The sequence below is a fragment of the Bacillus rossius genome, chromosome 1 (genome assembly GCF_032445375.1).
Source record: "Bacillus rossius redtenbacheri isolate Brsri chromosome 1, Brsri_v3, whole genome shotgun sequence".
Lineage (NCBI taxonomy): Eukaryota > Metazoa > Arthropoda > Insecta > Phasmatodea > Bacillidae > Bacillus > Bacillus rossius.
This window is the reverse complement of record NC_086330.1, coordinates 229728089-229751685: the sequence shown is the minus strand read 5'-3', so window position 1 is coordinate 229751685 and position 23597 is coordinate 229728089. Positions and strand designations below refer to the sequence as shown.

The 23597-nt window shown below is 38.6% G+C and overlaps 1 protein-coding gene across 2 annotated transcripts in view; it reads right to left on the bottom strand.

Annotated features, from left to right (window-relative positions):
* Positions 1 to 23597, bottom strand: part of LOC134527345 (sodium/hydrogen exchanger 2-like) — a 430632-nt gene that overhangs the window by 291541 nt on the left and 115494 nt on the right. For both annotated transcript variants that reach the window (XM_063359946.1, XM_063359947.1), the window contains exon 5: positions 172 to 291. In XM_063359946.1, the coding sequence (XP_063216016.1) occupies positions 172 to 291 (120 nt within the window). The remainder of the gene's footprint in view (positions 1 to 171; positions 292 to 23597) is intronic.

The following is a 23597-nucleotide window of genomic DNA, read 5'->3' as shown; positions in this document are numbered from 1 at the left end:
TAACCGTGAACTAAAATTTGTTTTTGTTTTACTCCTGTTTCACGCTGCAGGCATATTCATTAGTCGCTCAGCTTCACATCCTCTAGCCTCTTGCAATATCACTAGGCCGAGCAGAGCACAACTCAGCCAAGTGACGCACGGGTTACGCAGCGCAGTTCAGACGCTACTCACGGCGGCAGCAGCACCAGGAAGAAGAGGCGCGGTGTGAAGGTGAGGATGGCGAACTCGCGCACGTGCAGCTGCGGCACCACGTGGTTCTCCTCGTTGCTGGGCACAGGCACCCCGGACAAGCTGCAGCACAGTCATGTGCATCAACGCGAGGATGAACAACCCACACACACTGAGCACCCGCATGCTAGACAGTTCACACAGACACATGAAACATATCGCTCACGGCAGCACATTTCAGTAGAATATAAAGGGGCATCCGAGCCAAAGCTGTAGGATGTGGTGCTTGGCGCCGGTCAATAACCTACTGCTCTGACGTCACGGCAACCATCTTGGATGACCTTGAACTTTGACATTGACCTTGACTCCGGCGGCATTTACTATACGCCATTTTGAATTCCACCATTTTTTTAGAACTTTCCGCCATCTAGAATCCCGCCATTTTTTTTCTAGAACTTTCCGCCATTTTGAATCATGATGTTACCTTGGCAATTTTCGTTACGTCCACCCTCTTGAAAATCTGTAATATTTATAATATAAAAAAAATAAAAATAAAAATTTATAAAAAAAAATTTTGTTAATCAAATTTTAATAAAATAGTATTAAAAAAACCCACCATCATCATGAAGTCCTCGGTTCAAACACGGTGAGGGGGGGGGGGGGGGAAATAAAAATTGCCACTGATCCTTCCTCCATGGAAGCCACCAGCAGACTGACCTCCAAAAAATAATGCAAAGGTATAGATCAACAGCTGTATGACGTCATGTCCGCTATCTTGAAAATCTATAATTATTATACCAGAAAATATGAAAAAATAATAATTTATGAAAATTTAATGAATCAATTTTTAAAAAAAAATATTTAAAAACACCGATTACATTTTGTTACGGTCACCATCTTGGATTCCAGAAACGTTGCATATTTCGTTACACCCACCATCTTGATCTTGGTTGTGTATATCGAAATCGTTGCGCATTTCGTTACGGACACCAACTTCGATTCTAAATCGTTGCGCTTTTTGCTAGGCCGTTTATCTTAAAAATGAATCATTATTATCAGCTTTCAAAGAGAAAATATTAGAATTTATTAAAAAATAATTAATCAAGTATAAAAATATATAATTTTACTTTAAGAAACCTTGCGAGTGCAAAAAAAAATTAAGACTGATCCTTCGTCCATGGAAGCTGCCGGTAAACTGAATTCTCACCCATAATGCCAAGATTTATATTGACAGCTAGTATGACATTATGTCCGCCATCTTGTTTTCGTCCGCAGGAGGCCACCATCTTGTTTTCGTCTGCTAGAGTGCGCTACCACTATGTTAGTTTAATTTTTACCTACTAGAGTACAAGAATTTGTTATTATTACTGTGGCACCTGCCATCTTGGAAATACGTAATTATTAAGTTAGAAATTCAGGAAAAATTACAAAATTCATTTCAAAAAATCTGAAATTAATTTAATGATCGAATCGATTGATTCCTGGCCTTGTACTGTACTGTAAAAAAAAGGGGGTGTGGCTTTGTCATGGATATGGCCGTTTGTTGTATGTGGATATGTGTACGTAACAGGTAATATTTTCTATACACTTCGGCATACACGTCGTAAACAATGTTCAGTGGTATTGAATGCTGGCCCTGAGCAATGTCGAGACAATTTTCTTCATTCCAAAGCATATTCCATTGCCTTGCAAGCAGAACCTCAGACTCCGGTGGACCTCTGTCACATTGTAGATGCTACATCGGATCATCACCGGTGGCGTTGGCTGCCACACAACTTGTTACTGTGTTAGCATGAAATGAATCCCAGTTTACTGTAATCTTGTAATGCTTATACAATGGTTTATCAAGTAAGAATTGTAGTCAATCTTTTACCACTGACTTTGAATGCTTGATCATCGTCCAATTGACGCGGTAGCTGTTGCACCATTGTCTCCACATCCACGGGTACATTAATGACTTGTCCGATGATACCATAGCTGCCGTCGTAACGCAACCGACGTATCTGCATAAATGACAGTCGCGGTGATACTAGACGTGCACTAATCGGATCTAATGCGGGCAACCCATGTTGCTTAGGTAGATACGAAAATCCGTTCGAACGTGACAATGTGAGCACTTTGTCCGAGCCCAGTGATTTCTTACATGTACCGCACAGTTTAAAGTCAGTCACTAGCTCTTCGAGGAAAGTATTATTAAGCAGCAGTAAGTGTTTTTTTTTGTTTGCTTCAATGAGCGTAGAAACCATAGACAATCAAAAACATCACACTTATGTCCGAATGTATTGTTTTGACAAACGTCGTAGTGAATTGTACTAACTGCTGCCCAATGTGTATTCATAATCTACGATCGTACACAATCAATGCCTACACATCTGGCGTCGATATAGAAGTGATTTCATCATCCACTTTGTTACCGCCCTGAAAACTAACTAAACTAACTAAACAATGATGAAAGTTACCGGCACCGGTAACAATTTGCATAATTTTAACCGCCTCAGTTGTAGATTTTCTGGTATCGTTGTTGATCCCGCTCAGCCGGATTTATTCTTTTACGTTCCTGGCACTGCTTCACTCGGTCATATGGTGTTTTATTGGTATCATTCGATTGCTTTTGGGAAGCCCTTTTCAACCGTACACGATCTCTGTATTTTGATTTGGGGTTTTGACGCATATAGGCCGACATCATTAATTTTTTAAGCATTGTTTATTTTAACACCACATAAATTCACTGTAAATATTTTATACTAATGTTTTACTTATGTAATCGATAGATTTTGACAAGAGCTGACGATCGAAACTCAAACGAACGTCGTAACTTCTCCTAATCAAAACGTGTACTAAATGGAAATCTCGAAACACAGCAAAATAAACTCAAAATGGCGGTGAATCCCCCTCAGATTCTGCTAGCTTGGGAACTTCTCATTGTTGAGCCAAGATAGAGTTCTAGTACAAGCCAGAATTTTATGTATTTTTTTGTATTTTATTTTCATTTCAAATTTTTTATTAATTTATTTTTATTTTATTTATTAAATATTTTTTTATGTTATTTTATGATATCAAAGAAAAGAGTTTTGATTTTCTCCGTGTGCTCGTGTTATTCTTGTCAATACATTTGCTCCTGATTATTATTGTCAATATGATGATGGTTTTCTCCGTGTGCTCCTGATTATTCCTGTGGTTTCTTCAAGTGCTTTTGTATATTCTGAGAAACCGCTCTCTGCATGAAGGACCTTTTACCTAATGAGTCATGACATTTTATTTGGAGTTACATTTAATTCGAGATTTTCTGCTACTAAATCAGCACTTGCAATTATTTTTTACCAGGTGGAATTCAAAAATAAACAACCATTACTCAGTCAAATAATATACCATGAGACATCTGTGAAGCACTAACATGCAAGACGAACTTCCTTCTCCTTGGTGTCTAGCGAAGCCATCCTTCTTTTGCGATCGTTAGTGTGCATCCCGCATCCCAAATAAAAGAACTAAATAATATTTACCTGTAAGCAAAATGTGGTGCCATGAGTTGACAATAATCGACACTACTTTAAAGAGGTTATTTTACATAATATAAATTAACTCCCACCACTGAATGGTGCTATTGTAGTCAGTTAGAGTCATGTAGTCTCGTAGCCACGTAGCCTCGCGTCCTCGAAGATTCGTAGTCCTGTAGCCTCGCAGTCTTGTAAACCTTTGGTTATAGATGCTTCGTAGTCATGATGCCTTGGAGCCTCGTAGACTTGTAGCTACGTAACCAAGTAGCATTGAAATCACGTAACCTTGTGTTCGGGAAGCTTTGTAGTCCTGTAGCCTCGTCATCACGTAACCTTGTGTTCTGGAAGTTACGTAGTCTTGTAGCCTCGCAATCACGTAACCATGTAGACTTACAATCGCATAGTCTCGTAACCACATGATTCGTAGTCACGTAGTCATGACGCCTCGGAGCCTCGTAGACTTGTAGCTACATAACCAAGTAGCCTTGTAATCTTTTAAAAATGCTGTTGGAGCAGTTGGAGCAAAAGAGAAAATTCCGTCGTAGACAGATGCGGCAATTGGAGCCTTGTAGATATGTGGCTCCGTAGTCAAGTTCTCATGTATACATGCAGTTCTGTAGTATCGTAGCTTTGTAGCCTTTTGGTCTTGTAGTCAAATAGCACAAAGCCTAAGACTATTTGGAGTTGAATACTTTTGACATCATTGATTGTTGGAGCTGTAGACAGTTGGAGCATTTGTATCTGATGGAACTTTCGAGCTTTAGAGCTGTTGGAGCTTTGGAGCTTTGGAGCATTTGGAGCTGTTGGAGCATTTGGAGCTGTTGGAGGTAAGGGGCATTTGGAGGTGTTGGAGTATTGAAGCTTTTGGAGCATTTTGATCTGTTGGAGCATTTGGATATGTTGGAGCATATGGGCTATGAATCTTTTGGAGCATTTGGAGTTGTTGGAGCATTTTAAGCATTTGGAGCTGTTGTGACATTTGAAGCTGATGGAGCTTTTGAGCAGTTGGAGCAGTTGGAGCTGTTGGAGTCAATGACTAATGGAGCCTATGACTATTGCAGCCAATGACTTATGGAACTAAAAACTGATAAATTCATAGACTAATGGAGACATTATATCCTAACTTATCATTGACGATCGCATCCTACTGAGTTGAATGTACGTGAGAATGTACCTCCTTTTCGTTAAATGAGCTTTCGTTTTGTAGAATGTGCTTCCTTTTGATTGACGGTGCGTCCAAAATGTGCTTCCCTTTTGTTGATTGTGCTTTCAAATGTGCTGCCTTTTTGTTGATAGTGCTTCCAAAATGTGCTGCCTTTTTCATTGAATGGCCTTCGATTTTTAATGTTGTTTTTACTCTAGTATTATAGTAAATGGTTCTTGATTTGACTAGCGTATTATTCCATCCGGTGCATGTATATAAGTGAGTCCTAGACAGCAGGTCGCTCAGTTTGTTACTGACTTCGATGGTGTAAGGATCACCTAGTTTGTTTATTCGGGTGCATAAGTCGCGTAATTACCTGTTCTTGTGAACTCGATGGTATCTTTACCGTCTTTAACAACGAACTCGATGGAGGTTGTACCATCGTCTACGGGAACCTTGAAGTCGGCGGCGACGAAGGAGGAGCAGATCCCGTTGTTAACGACGACGTCAACATTGGAGGAGACTTCAACAGACGTGGTACCACCAGCAGAAGAGACTTTAATGCCGGTAGTGCTGGCTGCACAGGAAAACTCGGCGAATGCTGGTCCGTCATCGATGGAGACTTAAATTGGTGATAGTTCGTCAACAAATAACGAATATCGGTGCTGTTACTGCAACAAGATTTTCTCAAGCAACAGCAATGCTCAACGACACGAGAAGAGATAGTGTGTTAAGAACTTTTATCGCAAAATGATTGACTGTGAGAAATGTCACAAGCAGTTTGCAAGACAAGATAATATGAAAACGCACATGAATATGTGCAAAGGTCATGCTGTTCGGCAGAAAGTAAAGGTTTCTATACAACAACGATGCATTGATGTTCATAAGAGTATGCCTGGAGATGGTGCAACTGCGGCAACGTCAGTATCTGGATCGGGTCTGAAGGGCTCGTCTCAATCACCCCGGTATCCTTGCAGCTACTGTGATATGACGTTCGCATTTGCTCATGATGTACGGAGACATGAGAGGAGTAAATGTACGAAGAATCCATCTCGCATGGAGTTTCGTTTTGATGAGTGTCATAAATTTACTCGAATTGATAATTTGCGACGACATGCGGAAAACTGTAAAGGTGATGTCCTTGCGCCTACTGCTGAACTACCTGCAGAAATTTCGACTCCTCGGTTTATATTGGTGACCCGTGAGCGTACAAGCAAAAAAACCGATGTGCAGCAACCAATTACAATGATGTCTGAACATGTAAATAAACCTAAGACTGTGTTCAGTGCATTACAAGTGAATGATAATGGCTTCTACTTGGCACAGTCTGCATTTCGTGGAACATTGAAAGACTACTATTATCTAAATAAACTTAGTGAGTCGAAAGACATTTGTAATTTTCTTGACGATATCAGACAGAACATAATCAGCTTACTGATGATGTAGCAACAAACGGACCTTTGAAATATAACTTGTGGTAGGACTGTATATATGGAAATCCATATCCGTTTGATGAAAAAGTGAAGAAGTGTGCATTCAAGACATGCAGTAATTTACAGTTCCTGACGATGTGAAGCAAACTGTTAAATATGGAATCAAGAAACTCTGCCAAGAAGAGGAGGACTATGTCAGTTAAGGTTCTGGTTGGTCTCTGTCTAGTATAAACTGATTGGAGTTAAGAATTAGTCATTTAACGCCTATGCAGGGCTAAATGTTTATAAGATTGTTGGCTTTCGCAAGTGATCCTGTAGGAGAATAGAAATTATGTAATAAATATTATGTTTGTAAAAGAACTTGTGGTGTTTTATTTCTCGAACCTGACACTTTTCTGGTACCTATTTAAATTAAATTTATTTTTAGCTTCGTACATAAATCGAACCCAGTATCGATTCAATATGCAAAGTAATGTGTGATTTCTTCGGTGAATTTTGGAATTTTTCCTGAATTTCTAGGTCAATAAATAAATATTTCAAAGATGGTGGACATAAGGGCTTACTGAAGGCTGGTAGTATATGATTTAAAGTCTCTTTTAGGACTTTGGTCATGATTTTTTGAAATAATTATTTTTTACATAAAATTAAATTTTTTGCATCGACCAGGGATCGAACCAAGAACAGGAATAAATATAATCGATCATTTCTTTAATGAGTGAATTTTTTGATGAATTTTTGAACTATTTTTCGTTGAAATCGGTTAATAAATAAAGATTTTCAAGATGATGTCTGTAACGATAATTGATACAGTGGTCACAATTCAAAATGTCGAGTGTGGTGTAAGATTTTTTTATTTATTTTTATTTGGAATTTTTAAAATATATTAATAAATTACTGCTTTACTCTCGCTGGGAATCGAACCGACAACCGAAAACAATTAAGTAACTAAACATTTGAAGTAGGCAATTTTTTAAATATTTTTTTTGAATTTTTTCGGAATTTTAAGCATTAAAATTGTGGATTTTCAAGATGGCGGCCATAACGAAACAATCAACATTAATAGGATCCAATATGACGGTCGTAACGTAAATTGTAACGATGACATCGTACTCAACCAAGATCGCGGGCGTAACGAAAAATGCAATATTTATATAATCCAAGATGACGACGGTAACGATAAGTGCAACAGTTATTTTTAAGTTATATTTTATTAAATTTTTATTATTCAGTTCGATAATTTAATTTGTTTTAATGATTTTTAAAAATTTTCCCGTTTTTCAAACATAAAATTTACGGATTTTCAAGATGGTGGACATGACGATATATATACTTTTAAATAAGTGGTAACGGGAGTCAGTCTGCCAGCGGCTTCCTTGGAGGAAGGAGCCTGTCATCATTTTTTTTGCACTCGTCGGGCTCGAAGCGAGTACTCGTAAAAGTAAGTCTTTTATATAAAAAGTTATTAAATTTTTCTTAATTGAATTTTTTTATAATCTTTAAATTTTTTTCTTTAAAATCGGATAATAAATAAAGATTTCAAGATGGTGGACGTAACGGAAATTGCAACGGTGACGTCATAATCCTAAAAGAGGCTTATCGGAGGCTGTAGACAAGGATGCTTAAGCCTATTTTAGGATTTTGTGTTCTTTTTAAGGCATAAGTATTTTGAGGTTATTCGTAATCCTAATTTTTGAATTTTTGTGAAAGAATACGAGAAATGTTTCCTCAAAACAGGAATATTTGAGTCATTTTGAGTCATTTTTGAGGAATTTTGAGGAAGTTTTGATTCCAAAATGGCCGCCGTGACGTTACTAATCTACGATGGCGGACTAGCACTGGCACCACGCGCCAGCGCCAGTGCCCGGACATACATTTGTACACTACTGATTTTGTAAACACAATTATAATAAATCTCTGAGCGCATCAAATAACAGTGCAACAGGTGTAGTCAGTTTATACACAACGAAACTTGAAAAAGCACATGTGGTTTTGCAAAGGACGGGTTGTCCATTCATCAGATACAAGCTGTATCATCTGTGTCACAACATTTTCAAATATTCCAAGCGCAAACGTCATGGGATATACAACTGTCCTGTTAATGAAATTTAATAAACTAATTATTTAATAAATGTAGTTAGATAAAAAGTCGACCTGATAAACTGAAAAGACATCTCTAAATATGTAAATTACTCTACTTAGTTCGTGGGTAGCAGATGCAGAAATCGTGAAATTTTAAAGACTTAAGTAATTTGCTTTTTTTGTATTTGCAGTAGTGTAGAATTTATGTAATAAAATTAATTTTTGTAAAAGAACTTGTGGTTTTATTCTCTTACATGTCACTTTTGTGTTAATTTTTATTAAATTACCTTTTTTTGCAGTGATTGAACCAAGGACAGGAATGCATCGTTTTAATCAGTAAATTAATTGCAGGAGTTTATTAATAAATTTTGGAATCCTCCCGAAATTCTAGTTAAATAATTACGTGTTTCCAAGATGGCACCCAAGTATCAAAATGGCAGGTGCCACAGAAATAAAAAATAATTATTGTGCTCTAGCAGGTAAAAATTAAAATAACATGGTGATGGCACACTCTATCAGACGAAAACCAGATGGTGGCCTCCAGAAAGCGAAAACCAGATGGCTGATGTGACGTAATACTAGCTGTCGATATAACCTTGGCATTAGTGGTGGGAGGTCAATCTGCAGTTGGCTTCCATGGAAGAAGTATTTTTCGTCTTTTACATTTTCCGGTTAGAACCGAGGATTTAGGTGCGTTTTTGAAAACAATATTTATAAAAATTTGATTAATTACATTTTTATAAATAAATTTTTTTTCTAGGTTTCCTAGCATAAAAATTACGGATTTTTAACATGGCGGCCGTAACGAAAATTGCAACTGTGACGTAATTATTCAAAATTGTGGAAATTTCGATAAAACAAAATGACGGAATTCAAAATGGGTGAAAGATTTGGAAAAAAATGTCGGAATTCAAATTGGCAGAAAGTTCAAGAAAACGAAATGGCGGAATTTAAATGGCGGATCCAAGATTGCCGCCGGGATCAAGGTCAAACGTCATGGTCAAGGTCAATCCAGATGTTCACCGTGATGTCAGAGCAATCGGTTATTGACCGGCACCAAGCACCACAACCTGCATCCTGTTTGGTAGGAGCTACAGAGGAGATGAGTGGAAGAAGAAGCAATAAAAATAAATGGAAGGAAAAACTATGGTAGAATGAAGGAGCGAGAGAAGTAGCGAAGCAGACGAACAAAGCCTATCAGAAGATGGTATAAGGTGTTAGTAGTATAGGAATGGGGCTCCGGCGCCAGGCTTCAGGCTGAGGTGCGAAGTGCCGATCCACATCTCTGACGTCACGTCCATATGTGACATCACGGTGGCCATCTTGGATGAGTGTAACGGAACACAGCGTAACGGAATAAGTAGGACATTGACCTTTGACCCTCAAAACATGCCAAAATTGGGCAAAAATTGCCCAAAATTCCTCAAAAATCGCCAAAATTAACATTTCTTAGGAAAAAAATTCCGCCAAAAATTCTCAAAAAATTCCACAATTCAAAAATTTATCTTTTCGAGGGAAAAATTCCCGTTTCGAGGGAAAATGTCCCGTTTTTAGTCCTTAAAAATCCCAACGGTTAGAAATGTCCATATAGAGGCTTAAGCATCCATGCCTACAGCCTACGATAAGCCTCTGACGTCATCATGGATTATGAAGTCACAATTGCAATTTCCGTTACGGCCGCCATCTGTTACTTGTTTATTTATTATCCGATTTTAATGAAAAAAATATATAAAATTTATAAAAAAAAACATTTTATAAAATTTTAATAAAAAAATATTTAAAAAACAAACATTTACGTCACGGAGTTCGGAGTCCTCGGTTCGAACCCAACGAATGCAAAAATATAAAAATGACAACCGATCCTTCCCCCGCGGTGGCTGCTGGCATACTGACTCCCACCACTTTTTTTCAAAGCATATATATCGTCACCTAGTATGACGTCATGTCCGCCATATTGTCTTCGATGCTGGAAGCCATCTCATTGTACCGTTGGCGAAAGTGCGCTGATGACATGTTAGTTTAATTCTTATCCGCTAGAGTGCAGTAATCATTTATTATTATTGCTGTGACACCTGCCATCTTGAAAATCCGTAATTATTTAGCTAGAAATTCGGGAAAAGTTCCAAAATTCATTAAATAAATAACTCATTAATTTACATATTGATACGATCGATTCCAGTCCTAGATTCGATACTCGATCAATGCAATAATGTTTAAATTTTTGATAAAATAATAATTTCAATAAACCATGTTCAACATTCTTAAAGAGACTCTAAATACTCTACGACCATCATCCTATCAGACATCAAGACCACCATATTGGAAATTCGTAATTTTAATGCTAGAGATTCGGGAAAAAGTTCAAAATTCATTAAATAAATTTGTTATCTATATACTGATTGATTAGATCGACTAAGGTCCTTGGTTCGATCCCTGGCCGATACAAAACAACATTAATATTTAAAAAAATACCACTAAAGTGGCAGGTTTGAGAAAATAAAACAACCGCAAGTTCTTTTAAAAAAAACTTTTATTAAATAATTACTACACTACTACAAGTACAAAAAAATACACAGTCAAAGTACTAAAGTTTTGTGGATTCCTTGATTCAAACAGTCTTCTTAATGTATGAAGTAAGTCTTTTACATGTTCGTAAATGTCTATTCAGTTTATCAGGTCGACATATTGGTACACCACAATTTTCACACAAAGACGAATTATCGACTTCATTAAAAGGACAGTGATATATTTCGTGTCGTTGTTCACTTTGAATATTTGCCAATGTTTTGTTACAAAATATACAGCTTGATTCCGATGAATGTACAGCCAGTCTATCACAATTCCTGAGGTGCCGTTTTAATCTTCCATATTGTACAAACTTTCTTAAACACCTGTTGCACTGATATTTAATGCGTTCAGAGTTATTACTACAATTGTGTATTACATAATCCCGTAATTTCCATTTTTTGATCTTCTCACAGTACGTGCAGTCGGGTGATGGAACACCGCAGGACGCTCCTTCCTTCATCAATGGCACTAGAGTTGTTGGCAACCATCGTAACACTGCTGACATGTTAACTTCTGAAGCCGTTGAGGTCTGCTCTGCAGAAGATGTTGCACGCGTCAAAATCTCCTGCTGTGCTGAGAGAGCAGGTGTAGCTGTAGACATCGTTGTCATCGTGCTCTGCACTAATGATGGTAGACGTTCGATCCAGGTTGGTGTAAATAGTGGTAATGATGCCATCGAGTTCTCAAGAATAGCTATATACCGGTCTATTATGTTTTACAAGTCTAACTATCCAATCCGTTTAATACCGCATTTAGAGATGGACTGAAGTTCATATCACCAGGGTCTCACTTATATAGTCTCATCAGCTGGTACAACACATGACTCAAAACAATAACCATGTTCATTATAGTCGCACTTAACTTTCTCGGAGCATTTTTTATAATGAAGATATATGTTATCAAGACGTGAAATTAGTTTATTGCACTTATTGCACTAAAATTGTATTCTTTTAACATTATTAGAACAACTGCTTCTTTCATGTCTGCGAGCATTTGAGGTGATAGTAAATGATGCGTCACAGTTTTTGCACCGATGCAATGTACGCTCTTCATTAGTGGAAGTATCCCTTGCTGATGATGAAACTTCGGATGATGATGGAGGTATCACATCTCTGAAATCTCCTCCAATGTTGACGTCGTCGTCGTTGCCAACGGGATCTGCACCTTCTCCGTCGTAGCTGTCGTAAAGGTTCCCGTAGACGATGGTACAAACTCCGAGTTCGACGTTAAAGTCGGTAAAGATGCCATCGAGTTTGCAAGAACAGGTAATTACGCGACTTATGCACCAGATTAAACAAACTAGGTAATCCTTTCACCGCCGAAGTCAGTAAAAATCTTAGCGTCCTGTTGTCTAGGACTCGCTTATATACATGCACCGTATGGAATAATACGCTAGTCAAATCAAGAACCATATACAATAATACTAGAGTCAAAACAGCATTAAAAATAGAAGGACCATCAACGAAAAGGCAGCACATTTGGAAGCACCGGAAACACTGGCAGCACCGGGAGCAAAGGAAGCAACGACAACGAAAAGGCAGCACATTTGGAAGCACCGACAACGAAAAGGCAGCACATTTGGAAGCACGGACAACGAAAAGGCAGCACATTTGGAAGCACCGGAAACACTGGCAGCACCGGGAGCAAAGGAAGCACCGACAACGAAAAGGCAGCACATTTGGAAGCACTGACAACGAAAAGGCAGCACATTTGGAAGCACCGACAATGAAAAGGCAGCACATTTGGAAGCACCGACAATGAAAAGGCAGCACATTTGGAAGCACCGACAACGAAAAGGCAGCACATTTGGAAACACCGCCAACGAAAAGGCAGCAAATTTTGGATGCACCATCATAAAGGCAGCACATTTTGGAAGCACCATCGAATAAGGAAACACATTTGGAAGCTCCATCAAAAAAAAAAGGCAAAAAGAAAGCAAAAGTTACGAGATGTAAGTCTTAGTTAGAAATCAGAATAGAAGAAATAAAAACATTAAATTCTTATAATTTAAATTATTTCTTTTATTTCTTTACATTATACAAATGCAAGTAAAACAAGCCATTATTGTATGTAGTCAGCTTTCCTCAGTACCTTGAGTATGAAGGATATTTCTTTTAATGCACGAATTGTTTCCTGCACAAAAAGAACCATGTAGAAGTCTTAGCCGGTCAACCAATATGTTTGGATCTTTCCATGATGTGTAATCATTCTCTTCTACCACCAACTTCCTTGCACCTTTATAATAAATATTATGATCTCTCGTGTCTTCCGTTTTACCACCAACCTCAGGGTAACTTACATTTTTGAGACGGTGATCATCACTAGCTTGATCAGATTTATTTAATATATCACGTCGTTTCCATCGTTTCGGTCTCAGGACACCGCCACATTCTTCGATCTTGTCAGCTCTAGGTGCTTCATCATAGTCTATGTCTTTGTCAACAGCCTCAGAGTCACTGCAACAATCACCGTAGAAGGAATCGTCTTCACCCAATTTACCGTAATAATTCGATGTTGATGATGTTGAAGTGTCTTCATCGTCTTCATGCTTCCTTTTTAGGAGTCCATCATTTTTACAAAGTAGGAAAGATCTACTTGAATTCGGCTGGAATATATTCTCACTGTTCACGTTAAGGATTCTTCCATTGACTTCATTCTTCCGTAAAACATCAACCTACTTCAATTTCAGTTCTTTGTCGAGATCCGAAGAGCCAAGAAAATTATTGTCGTCATGCAGATCACTCTTCCTTAGGCTAGTAGATTCATCGTTGTCCTCTAGCTTGTACGCAGGCTTGGCGTTACAAGTTCTGCCATGTCTTTTTAGGCTCTCTCTCCGCGTAAACGACTTGCTACATCGAACACAACTTATCATATTGCGCAGTGGATTTTTAACACAGTCATTTTTCACGTGTTGTCTTTTATTCTTTCTCAAGATAAACTCTTTGCTGCAAAACTTACACCTATGTTCTTTCGATACACCGTCAGATCCCAAATCGGAATTCATATTAGTTACTGAGACTAATACCAGTTACCAATTGAGTGTTTTAAATTAGATCCAATACTTAAATAGAATTTTTTTATATATTTCATCAGCGATAATTAATATATCTCATGCAAAAGTAATTTATGCATGTAGTTCTGCTTTTCAACAACAGATATCGCCACATGTTGCTTGCAGGTAAATAATATTTAGTTCTTTTATGCGGGATGCGGGATGCGGGATGCTCACTAACGATCGCAAAAGAAGGATGGCTTCGCTAGACTCCAAGGAGAAGGAAGTCAGTCCTTCCTGTTAGTGCTTCTTAGATTTCTCAGAGATTATTATTATTTGACTGAGAAACGATATTTTTTTTAATTTCCACCTGATAAAAACATTACAAGTGTTAATTAAGTAGCAGAAATTCACTAATTAAATGTAACCTTAAATAAATTAACATGACTCATTAAATAAAAAAAAATCCTTCATGAAGAGATCATTTGCTCATCTGTAACCAGAAGCACTTGCAGAAAACCATCAAAATATTGTCAAGTATAATCAGGAGCACACGGAGAAAACCATCAAAATATTGACAAGAATATTCAGGAGCACACGAAGAAAACCACCATAATATTGTCAAGAATAATCAGGAGCACACGGAGAAAACCACCGTAATATTGACAAGAATAATAGGAAGCACACGGAGAACACCGCCACAAGTTTTCTTTGTTATCATAAAATTACAGAAAAAAAATTAATAAAAAATTAATAAAAAAATCACAACAAATTCAAAAACTGTTTATGCTAGCTTGTGAACTTCTCATTGTTGAGCAAAGATAGAGTTCTAGTCCAAGATAGTATATAAGTGAGACCCTGGTGATATGAACTTTAGTCCGCCTCTGACTGCATTGATGAACGGATCGGATAGTTAGACTTGTATAACATAATAGACAGGTATCTAGCTATTCTCGAGAACTCGATAGCATCATTACCACTATCTACACCAACCTGGATCGAACGTCTACCATCATCAGTGCAGAGCACGATGACAACGACGTCTACAGCTACACCTGCTCTCTCAGCACAGCAGGAGATTTCGACGCGTGCAACATCTTCTGCAGAGCAGACCTCAACGGCTTCAGAAGTTAACATGTCAGCAGTGTTACGATGGTTGCCAACAACTCCAGTGCCATTGGTGAAGGAAGGAGCGTCCTGCGGTGTTCCATCACCCGACTGCACGTACTGTGAGAAGATCAAAAAATTGAAATTACGGGATTATGTAATACACAATTGTAGTAATAACTCTGAACGCATTAAATATCAGTGCAACAGGTGTTTAAGAAAGTTTGTACAATATGGAAGATTAAAACGGCACCTCAGGAATTGTGATAGACTGGCTGTACATTCATCGGAATCAAGCTGTATATTTTGTAACAAAACATTGGCAAATATTCAAAGTGAACAACGACACGAAATATATCACTGTCCTTTTAATGAAGTCGATAATTCGTCTTTGTGTGAAAATTGTGGTGTACCAATATGTCGACCTGATAAACTGAATAGACATTTACGAACATGTAAAAGACTTACTTCATACATTAAGAAGACTGTTTGAATCAAGGAATCCACAAAACTTTAGTACTTTGACTGTGTATTTTTTTTGTACTTGTAGTAGTGTAGTACTTATTTAATAAAAGTTTTTTTTAAAAGAACTTGCGGTTGTTTTATTTTCTCAAACCTGCCACTTTAGTGGTATTTTTTTAAATATTAATGTTGTTTTGTATCGGCCAGGGATCGAACCAAGGACCTTAGTCGATCTAATCAATCAGTATATAGATTACAAATTTATTTAATGAATTTTGAACTTTTTCCCGAATCTCTAGCATTAAAATTACGAATTTCCAATATGGTGGTCTTGATGTCTGATAGGATGATGGTCGTAGAGTATTTAGAGTCTCTTTAAGAATGTTGAACATGGTTTATTGAAATTATTATTTTATCATACATTTAAACATTATTGCATTGATCGAGTATCGAACCAAGGACTGGAATCGATCGAATCAATATGTAAATTAATAAGTGATTTATTTAATGAATTTTGGAACTTTTCCCGAATTTCTAGCTAAATAACTACGGATTTTCAAGATGGCGGCCAAATTTAAAGATGGCGGGTGTCACAGCAATAATAATAAATGATTACTGCACTCTAGCGGATAAGAATTAAACAAACATGTCATCAGCGCACTTTCGCCGACGGTACAATGATGATGGCTTCCAGCATCGAAGACAAGATGGCGGACATGACGTCATACTAGGTGACGATATATATGCTTTGAAAAAAGTGGTGGGAGTCAGTATGCTAGCAGCCACCGCGGGGGAAGGATCGGTCGTCATTTTTATATTTTTGCATTCGTTGGGTTCGAACCGAGGACTCAGAACTCCATGTCGTAAATGTTTGTTTTTAAAATAATTTTTATTAAAATTTTATAAATGATTTTTTTTATATAAATTTTAAAATTTTTTCATTAAAAGCGGATAATAAATAAAAAAGTTTAAGATGGGGGCCGTAACGGAAATTGTAACGGTGACGTCATAATCCATGATGACGTCAGAGGCTTATCGTAGGCTGTAGGCATGGATGCTTAAGCCTCTATATGGATATTTCTAGCTGTTGGGATTTTTAAGGACTAAAAACGGGAAATTTTTTCTCGAAACGGGTATTTTTGCCTCGAAAAGATAAATTTTTGAATTGTGGAATTTTTTGAGAATTTTTGGCGGAATTTTTTTCCTAAGAAATGTAAATTTTGGCGATTTTTGAGGAATTTTGGGCAATTTTTGCCCAATTTTGGCATGTTTTGAGGGTCAAATGTCAATGTCCTACTTGTCCCATTATGCTTTGTCCCGTTACACTCATCCAAGATGGCCGCTGTGACGACACAGATGGACGTGACGTCAGAGTAGTGGCTCGGCACCTCGCACCTCAGCCTGAATCCTGGCGCCGGAGCCCCATTCCTATACTACTGGTGTTTAAATACAGAAAATGAGTTTAAGGAAAATAAGAGAGAAACAAAAAAAAAGTTGCATAACAGGTTAGAATGAAATTGATGCAAAATTGACAGATATGCAAGAAAATGATGTGAAAGGAAGTAAGAAACTATTATATATTCAAGCAAGGAGTAGAAAGAAAAAAAACTTATACAGTTACATTGATAAATGGAGAAGGAAAAATTGTGGAGACAAAAGAAATGAAAAAGGTAGTGTGGGGTAGTTATTTTGATAAACTGCTGAACCCAGATGGAAATGATGATGAAAAATTAAGAGATTAATGCAGGAAGTATTTTCATATTTGGATGGTGATGATGATATCACATGGAAATAGGTATAAGAAGCTCTGAAAAGGATGCAGAATGACAAAGCTCCAGGGGCAGATGAACTTGTGCTGTTTATCATAATTTTTGGGCACAAGTTTTGAATTTTAAGTTTAATTTTGTTTCCATTACTGCACTCTCCGACTTGATCTTGTGCAACCCAGTGCACCTGCGCTTGTTCGCAGGCCCAATTAGATACTTTTTCTGACAATTGGTTATCGCAGCATCTCGGCCGCTGTTTGCATCATGTTTTCTCCCTGTAACAGTATGACTTTTCGTGTTAGCGAACGCTACCCCAAGCCCCGCGCCGCATCTTTAATTTTTCGGAGGCAAGCATAGGTAAGCTGTTTGGCAGAATGTCGAGAAGCATATTACAGTCCTCGGCTACACCTCGGGACGGTCCACACGACACTTTTTCCAGGCGACTTAGCAAGTTTTGACCCCCCTTCCCTCATATCCCCCCTGTAGCTTCTCGGTAACTTCAACCCGGAGCATCGACCTCCAGTGAACCCGCGCAGAGTACATGGTCTCTTCAAGGACATACGCCCTTGTCCAACAGAGCCCTCATCGAGCTCTGTCCGATGGTTGCGAGTGCGCCCAGTGCACTCTAGCAGACGTTTCTGTGACATTCCAGGCATTTTCTCATCTTGGCCGCCAGAGCGCACTACTCATCCCTCCCATAAGAGACAGCTTGTCATAATCGACTTTGGAGGCAGTCACGGTGCGATTGCTAACTAAGACCGCCCGCGACCCTGGTGAGCGCGCGGCTAGCGTTTTTTCAGTCTGCTTCGCCCCTTCGGGCATCTTCGGATACCTTCAGGCCATAACCATCCCCCCTCCTTGTATGGGCGCAGTCACTTTCTTTAATTAAGCGCGCCGACACCATTTTTAAAGATTCGGTGGGCAGAATTTGGACAGTATGGACCATGTGTCGCGATTCGCGAGAGTCCATCTCAGCTTTATTTCCAAGACTTGACACTACGACATGTATGCTCGAATGTCAAGGCATAGATGCCTTATTTTTCTTATTTTTAAAATTGGCTCTCCGTACTAGTTTTTCTTTTCAATTTTTTTCTCTTTCTTCTCTTGTCATGGCTACCGTGGACTTCCGCGCCGGGAGTTGCCAACTCTCCTACTGGAGCCAGCTAACGTGACTTGACCCCGCTGTTTTGGGTAAGTGGTCGTCATACCTTCCCCCCTCCCTTTTTTTGCCTTTCCCTGGGCGTAGTCTTGCCCAGCCTTAGCGGCCTTTTTCTTTGCCTCCCTACCGCAACTCCCCTTACACGGAATTTTCCCATAACCCGAATAGACCTCCCCCCAATGATTCCGGTTGAGGTGTGCTCTACTACAGCCTATGAATTTGTACTTCTCCAGCTGCTCTTGCTACTGTTAGTTTGTAATGTACGCTGGGCTTCAGATAAACACTCAATAAATGAATAAGTAAAAAAATATTGCCTTGTAAGCATCAGCCCACAAACAAAAAACAATTACTATCACAGAGGTGCCCAGATATCGTACAAAGGAATTTACTTATAACCTACTAGAAGGCTATGTGGATCGAGGATGTGTAATAAAAAAATAACAAGAATGCTGGTTTGATTTATATAACTGCCCTTTTACTAAAATTATTTACTTAGCTTTTTATTTTATTTTATCTTAATCATTAAATACATCTGTATTAAAATACATTAATTACAAACAGAAGGGAGCCCCGGGGCGACAAAATACATATAAAAGTAAAACAACCATATCTCTTAAACTTGACCCTGGTTTTATGTCAGCGAGCAGGCTCAAAAGTCTAAGCAATTTGGGACTTTGGTTACAGGCGGTGTAGAAGAATTATATGCAAGAACTAGAATGGAATTTCACTACCAAAATTAGCAGTTCGTGATTGGGCTCATCCAGTCACAAGATATCTCCCCACACCAGTCGACATACAAATTTCTTCATAAATCAAATTCTTCTGGATTTTATCTACAGAAACATCGGTGCCAGTACCGCCAGTGTTCAGGGCATAGGATTTGGTTAAATTCATTTCAAAAGCAAATTAAAAACAAAATGTAATTATCTTTCTTTTGAGCCTGCGAGCTCACATAAAACCAGGGTCAAGTTTAAGAGATATGGTTGTTTTACTTTTATATGTATTTTATCGCCCCGGGGCTCCCTTCTGTTTGTAATTAATGTATTTTAATACAGATGTATTTAATGATTAAGATAAAATAAAATAAAAAGCTAAGTAAATAATTTTAGTAAAAGGGCAGTTATATAAATCAAACCAGCATTCTTGTTATTTTTTTTATTACACATCCTCGATCCACATAGCCTTCTAGTAGGTTATAAGTAAATTCCTTTGTACGACGTCTGGGAACCTCTGTGATAGTAATTGTTGTTTTTTGTTTGTGGGCTGATGCTTCCAAGGCATTATTATTTACTTATTCATTTATTGAGTGTTTATCTGAAGCCCAGCGTACATTACATACTAACAGTAGCAAGAGCAGCTGGAGAAGTACAAATTCATAGGCTGTAGTAGAGCACCCCTCAAACGGAATCATTGGGGGGAGGTCTATTCGGGTTATGGGAAAATACCGTGTAAGGGGAGTTGCGGTAGGGAGACAAAGAAAAAAGCCATTACATGCTGCACATATTAACTTATATGTATAGCCAAAGTTGTACTATAAATATTTTCCATAGTTATAAAACCGTTTAATAAAAATATATAGATCTACATACGTACTGTTTTCAAAACGTGCCGGGTCGTAAAACTCCGGGCTGGTTGAATTATTTTCATTCTAGCAAGCTGGCAAGCGGGTGTTTCTTATCTCTGTGGGTGGGTACGTGCGTGAGCGAAGAGGATGAAAAAGAGGGTTCGGGGGAGGTAGCAGTCCTACAGCTGCAGTGTTGTGTTACTTCCGTGTTGACGTGCTAGTGATTCACACTTCCTGGAGAGTGTATAGTCACTGCCACGCACAGTTTACATTTCACATACACAAGAATAATACTAAAGCATCTCTTTTAAAAACACAGAGATAGAGATATTCAGGTAAATGTAGACTGTTTATATATTAACGTATAAATATGTACATAATACATATTTGTACACAAAATTATTGTCTACAAACTGAAAGCATTACACGTTGGAAGTAAATTTTACTCGCTATCACATATGTCTGCGTGTATAGTGGGAGTCGGTGTACATACTCTCGGGCCGGCCGGAATTTTCCGTTTACTTGACATAGTGAAACAATAAAACTACTTATAGCATAAACAACTTTATAGTATTTAACGTCCGACGAGAAAACCAGCCGTGTATTTACGCAATGCGCGGGAAAGACTGGCTATAATTAGCTTTCTGACAGGCGCGCGCTTACAAGACATGTACAGTCAGGCAAAAGCAAAAACGCCTCGTTCCAGTGCGGAAATGTTTTGGAGATGTTTTGTAATGTTTTAATTTTTTTGGAAAATTAGTTCCGGATATCGGGAGTTCCGTTTGTGGGAATTACGGTTGAGGGATGCTCTACTGCATTGAGTACTGAGGTGTATTTTTAGAGAGATATGCATACCAGAGTACTGGAGTAAAGGATTTTATAATGCCAGTGTTAAAAAAAGTAAACAGAAAAATGTGAGAACTATAGGGGGACATTTTTGACGTCCTACTGTGCAAAGGTGTATGAGCAGGTCCTGGAAAAGAAAATAAGGAATGGTATGGCAGGAAAATGGCACGAATAGCAACATGGGTTTATAGAACAGAGGTCAACCATATAGCTGATTTTTGCCATATGAGAACTGATGGAGGGAATATACGAGTTTTGGAGAGATCTAGTAATGGTATTTCTGGATGTGGAAATGGTGACAGTGTGAAGACAGTGTGTTTGGCAAACTAAGGAAGAATATGTATTACATCTGGAGGTGTAACTACTTAAAAAAAACACCCTTAACAGCTGGGTTTGAAGACGAGTTAATATGTGGAGTGAGGAGTATGTACAACGAAAACAGAAGCAATGTGATAACTGGAATAATGATGACTTAGTGGTTTATACAAGCCAACAGAGTGAAGCAGGGTAGTGCATCTCCCCTATGGTTATATATAATAGAGTTGGAGAGAATTATGAAGAGAGTGGAAGAAAAAAATTGTAAAAGGAAAGGAAGGTCATACATGCTGTTTGCCGATCATTTGATGGTGTGGGGTGAAAAGGAAGTTGAGGTGCAAGAGCATCTATTGACATGGAGTGAGGATGTGGAGAAATGTGGAATGATATTCAGTACTAATAAACTTATGGTTAAAAATTTTTTCAAATAAACTGCTCTTACCTTTGAATGAACTAAAAATTAAAAAAAAAATTAAATTTAAATTTGTGATGCATTATTTAATTGCTGAACAATTTTTTTTTCCATTTTTAGTTCATTCAACGATAGGTGTATTTTTTTTAGTTTTTAATCTATGAATTATTTTATTATTTTTTGTCTCAAAATAATTTTTTTAATATGAGTAGTTTAAACAAATTAGAAATATTAAATATGAGTGATTAAAATATTTATTTGTTACAATGAGCTTAAAATTAGTCATTAATGTTCACGTAATCTAGAAATTTCAGCTAATGCGTCAACATTACATGGATCTCTTTTTTATCTTAGAGCAATCATGTTCTACTTGGAAACCATGCAGTGACTTTACGCAACCAAGAGCTATATAAGCCTGTCCGACAGCAAATAGACGCGATCCCAAATAAACAACTTCTACACTGCAGCCTTGCATTTTATGCACATTAGATGCCGAACTCAGTATTAATGTCACAATTCGCCTTTCAGCAGTACCATGGCTGTATTTCGCTGGAAATTGAATGGCTATTTGTTTAATCATATTGTTTCGATCGGGTTCGTAAAGGATAGCCCTTTTAAAAGATTTTATCACTACACAGTTTTATTTATCGCCAATATTTACATCACTAACAAATAGTCTTCTAAAATGCCTAATAATTAATTACACTTAAAAAAGTTGCATCCCCAGGCACTCGGTTCTTACACAACGCACACCTCGCTGGGCCGCACCTCTGGCGCAACTCTCGCCGCAGCACCCCTCGTGGACCTCCGTCGCGGTACTCCGTCGCCACACTCCGCCGCTGCCGTCACACTATCCACTCGACGCTTCGCTCAGAACTTCACTCGGAACTCCGCCACGCCAGTGACACTATCACCCGGAACTGAACTCTCCGCCCTGGAACCTTCGTCTAGGGACTTCGCTGCTCTGCCGCACCCGCGGCACTATCGCCTCGGAAACTCCGCCGCGGGAAAACTCCCAGCTCCCAGTTGAACTGACTCCCGGAGGCCGGCGTCCTCAGCTTATATATCGGCCCAAGCGCCCTTCTAGAATTCACAAGCACGGCTGGGGCCAGTCGCGTCATTCCGCGCCGCGCCGGCCCGACGCGAGAAATCTCTAGACACGCGTCGGCAGCTGCCAGGTGGCACGCGGAACTCCCCAGCTGTCAGGTGTCAGATGTCGCTGACAGCGACGCGCGGGGACCATAGGGAAGGAGGGCGGAAAGCGGCAACCCTTGTAATCTGCGCGGCACATCTCATGTTGCGGCGTCCACGTGACGTCAGTGTCCGTGTGGGGCTGCCAGCCAGCTCTGCACCTGCTCGTGTCGCAGCGCTGCTTACGTTCGTAACAATATGTACACCAGCTGTGCCGAAGTCAACACGGACTGATGGAATATCTGTATTACACACTTGATCACGCTGGACGAATGACCAGATAATTTGAGATATAGTACCCATATTGTCATTAACGAACTCTGGGCACATTTTCCACCATAACCCGACATCGAAAACACTATAAATCAAAAGGAATATATTTTTAAAATTTTTGAAAATTTAGGGATATTACACCCCGCCCCACTCCGAGGGGGAGAAAGTCAAACTACGGACAAATTTTCCACCATAACCAACCTCGGAAATGCTCCAAACCGAAAAAGAATTGAGTTTTAAAATTTTCGAAATTTTGGGTCTTTAACCCCCCTCCCCTTTTCCGAGGTTAACAGTCGATCGCTGAACTAATTCCCACCACGCCCCGACCTCATGGATACAAAAAAAAAACTGGTTATTACTCATAGCTCTTAATAAGTGTCCTTTCCCATTGCCCCCCCCCCCTCTCCATAACACTATGGTCTTAAGTTATCAAAATATTGTATTGTCAGAGGTTCTTTATATTTAGGACAAATTTCAACACATTCGGAAGTCGAAAAGTGGGTAAAAATTGAATGGATTGATTTTATTACATAGTCCATTCATACATACTTACAGATGAAGCTAATAAAATAATGGTAAAAAGAGTGAAGTGATGGTCCTGACGAGGAATTTAAAAGAATCAAT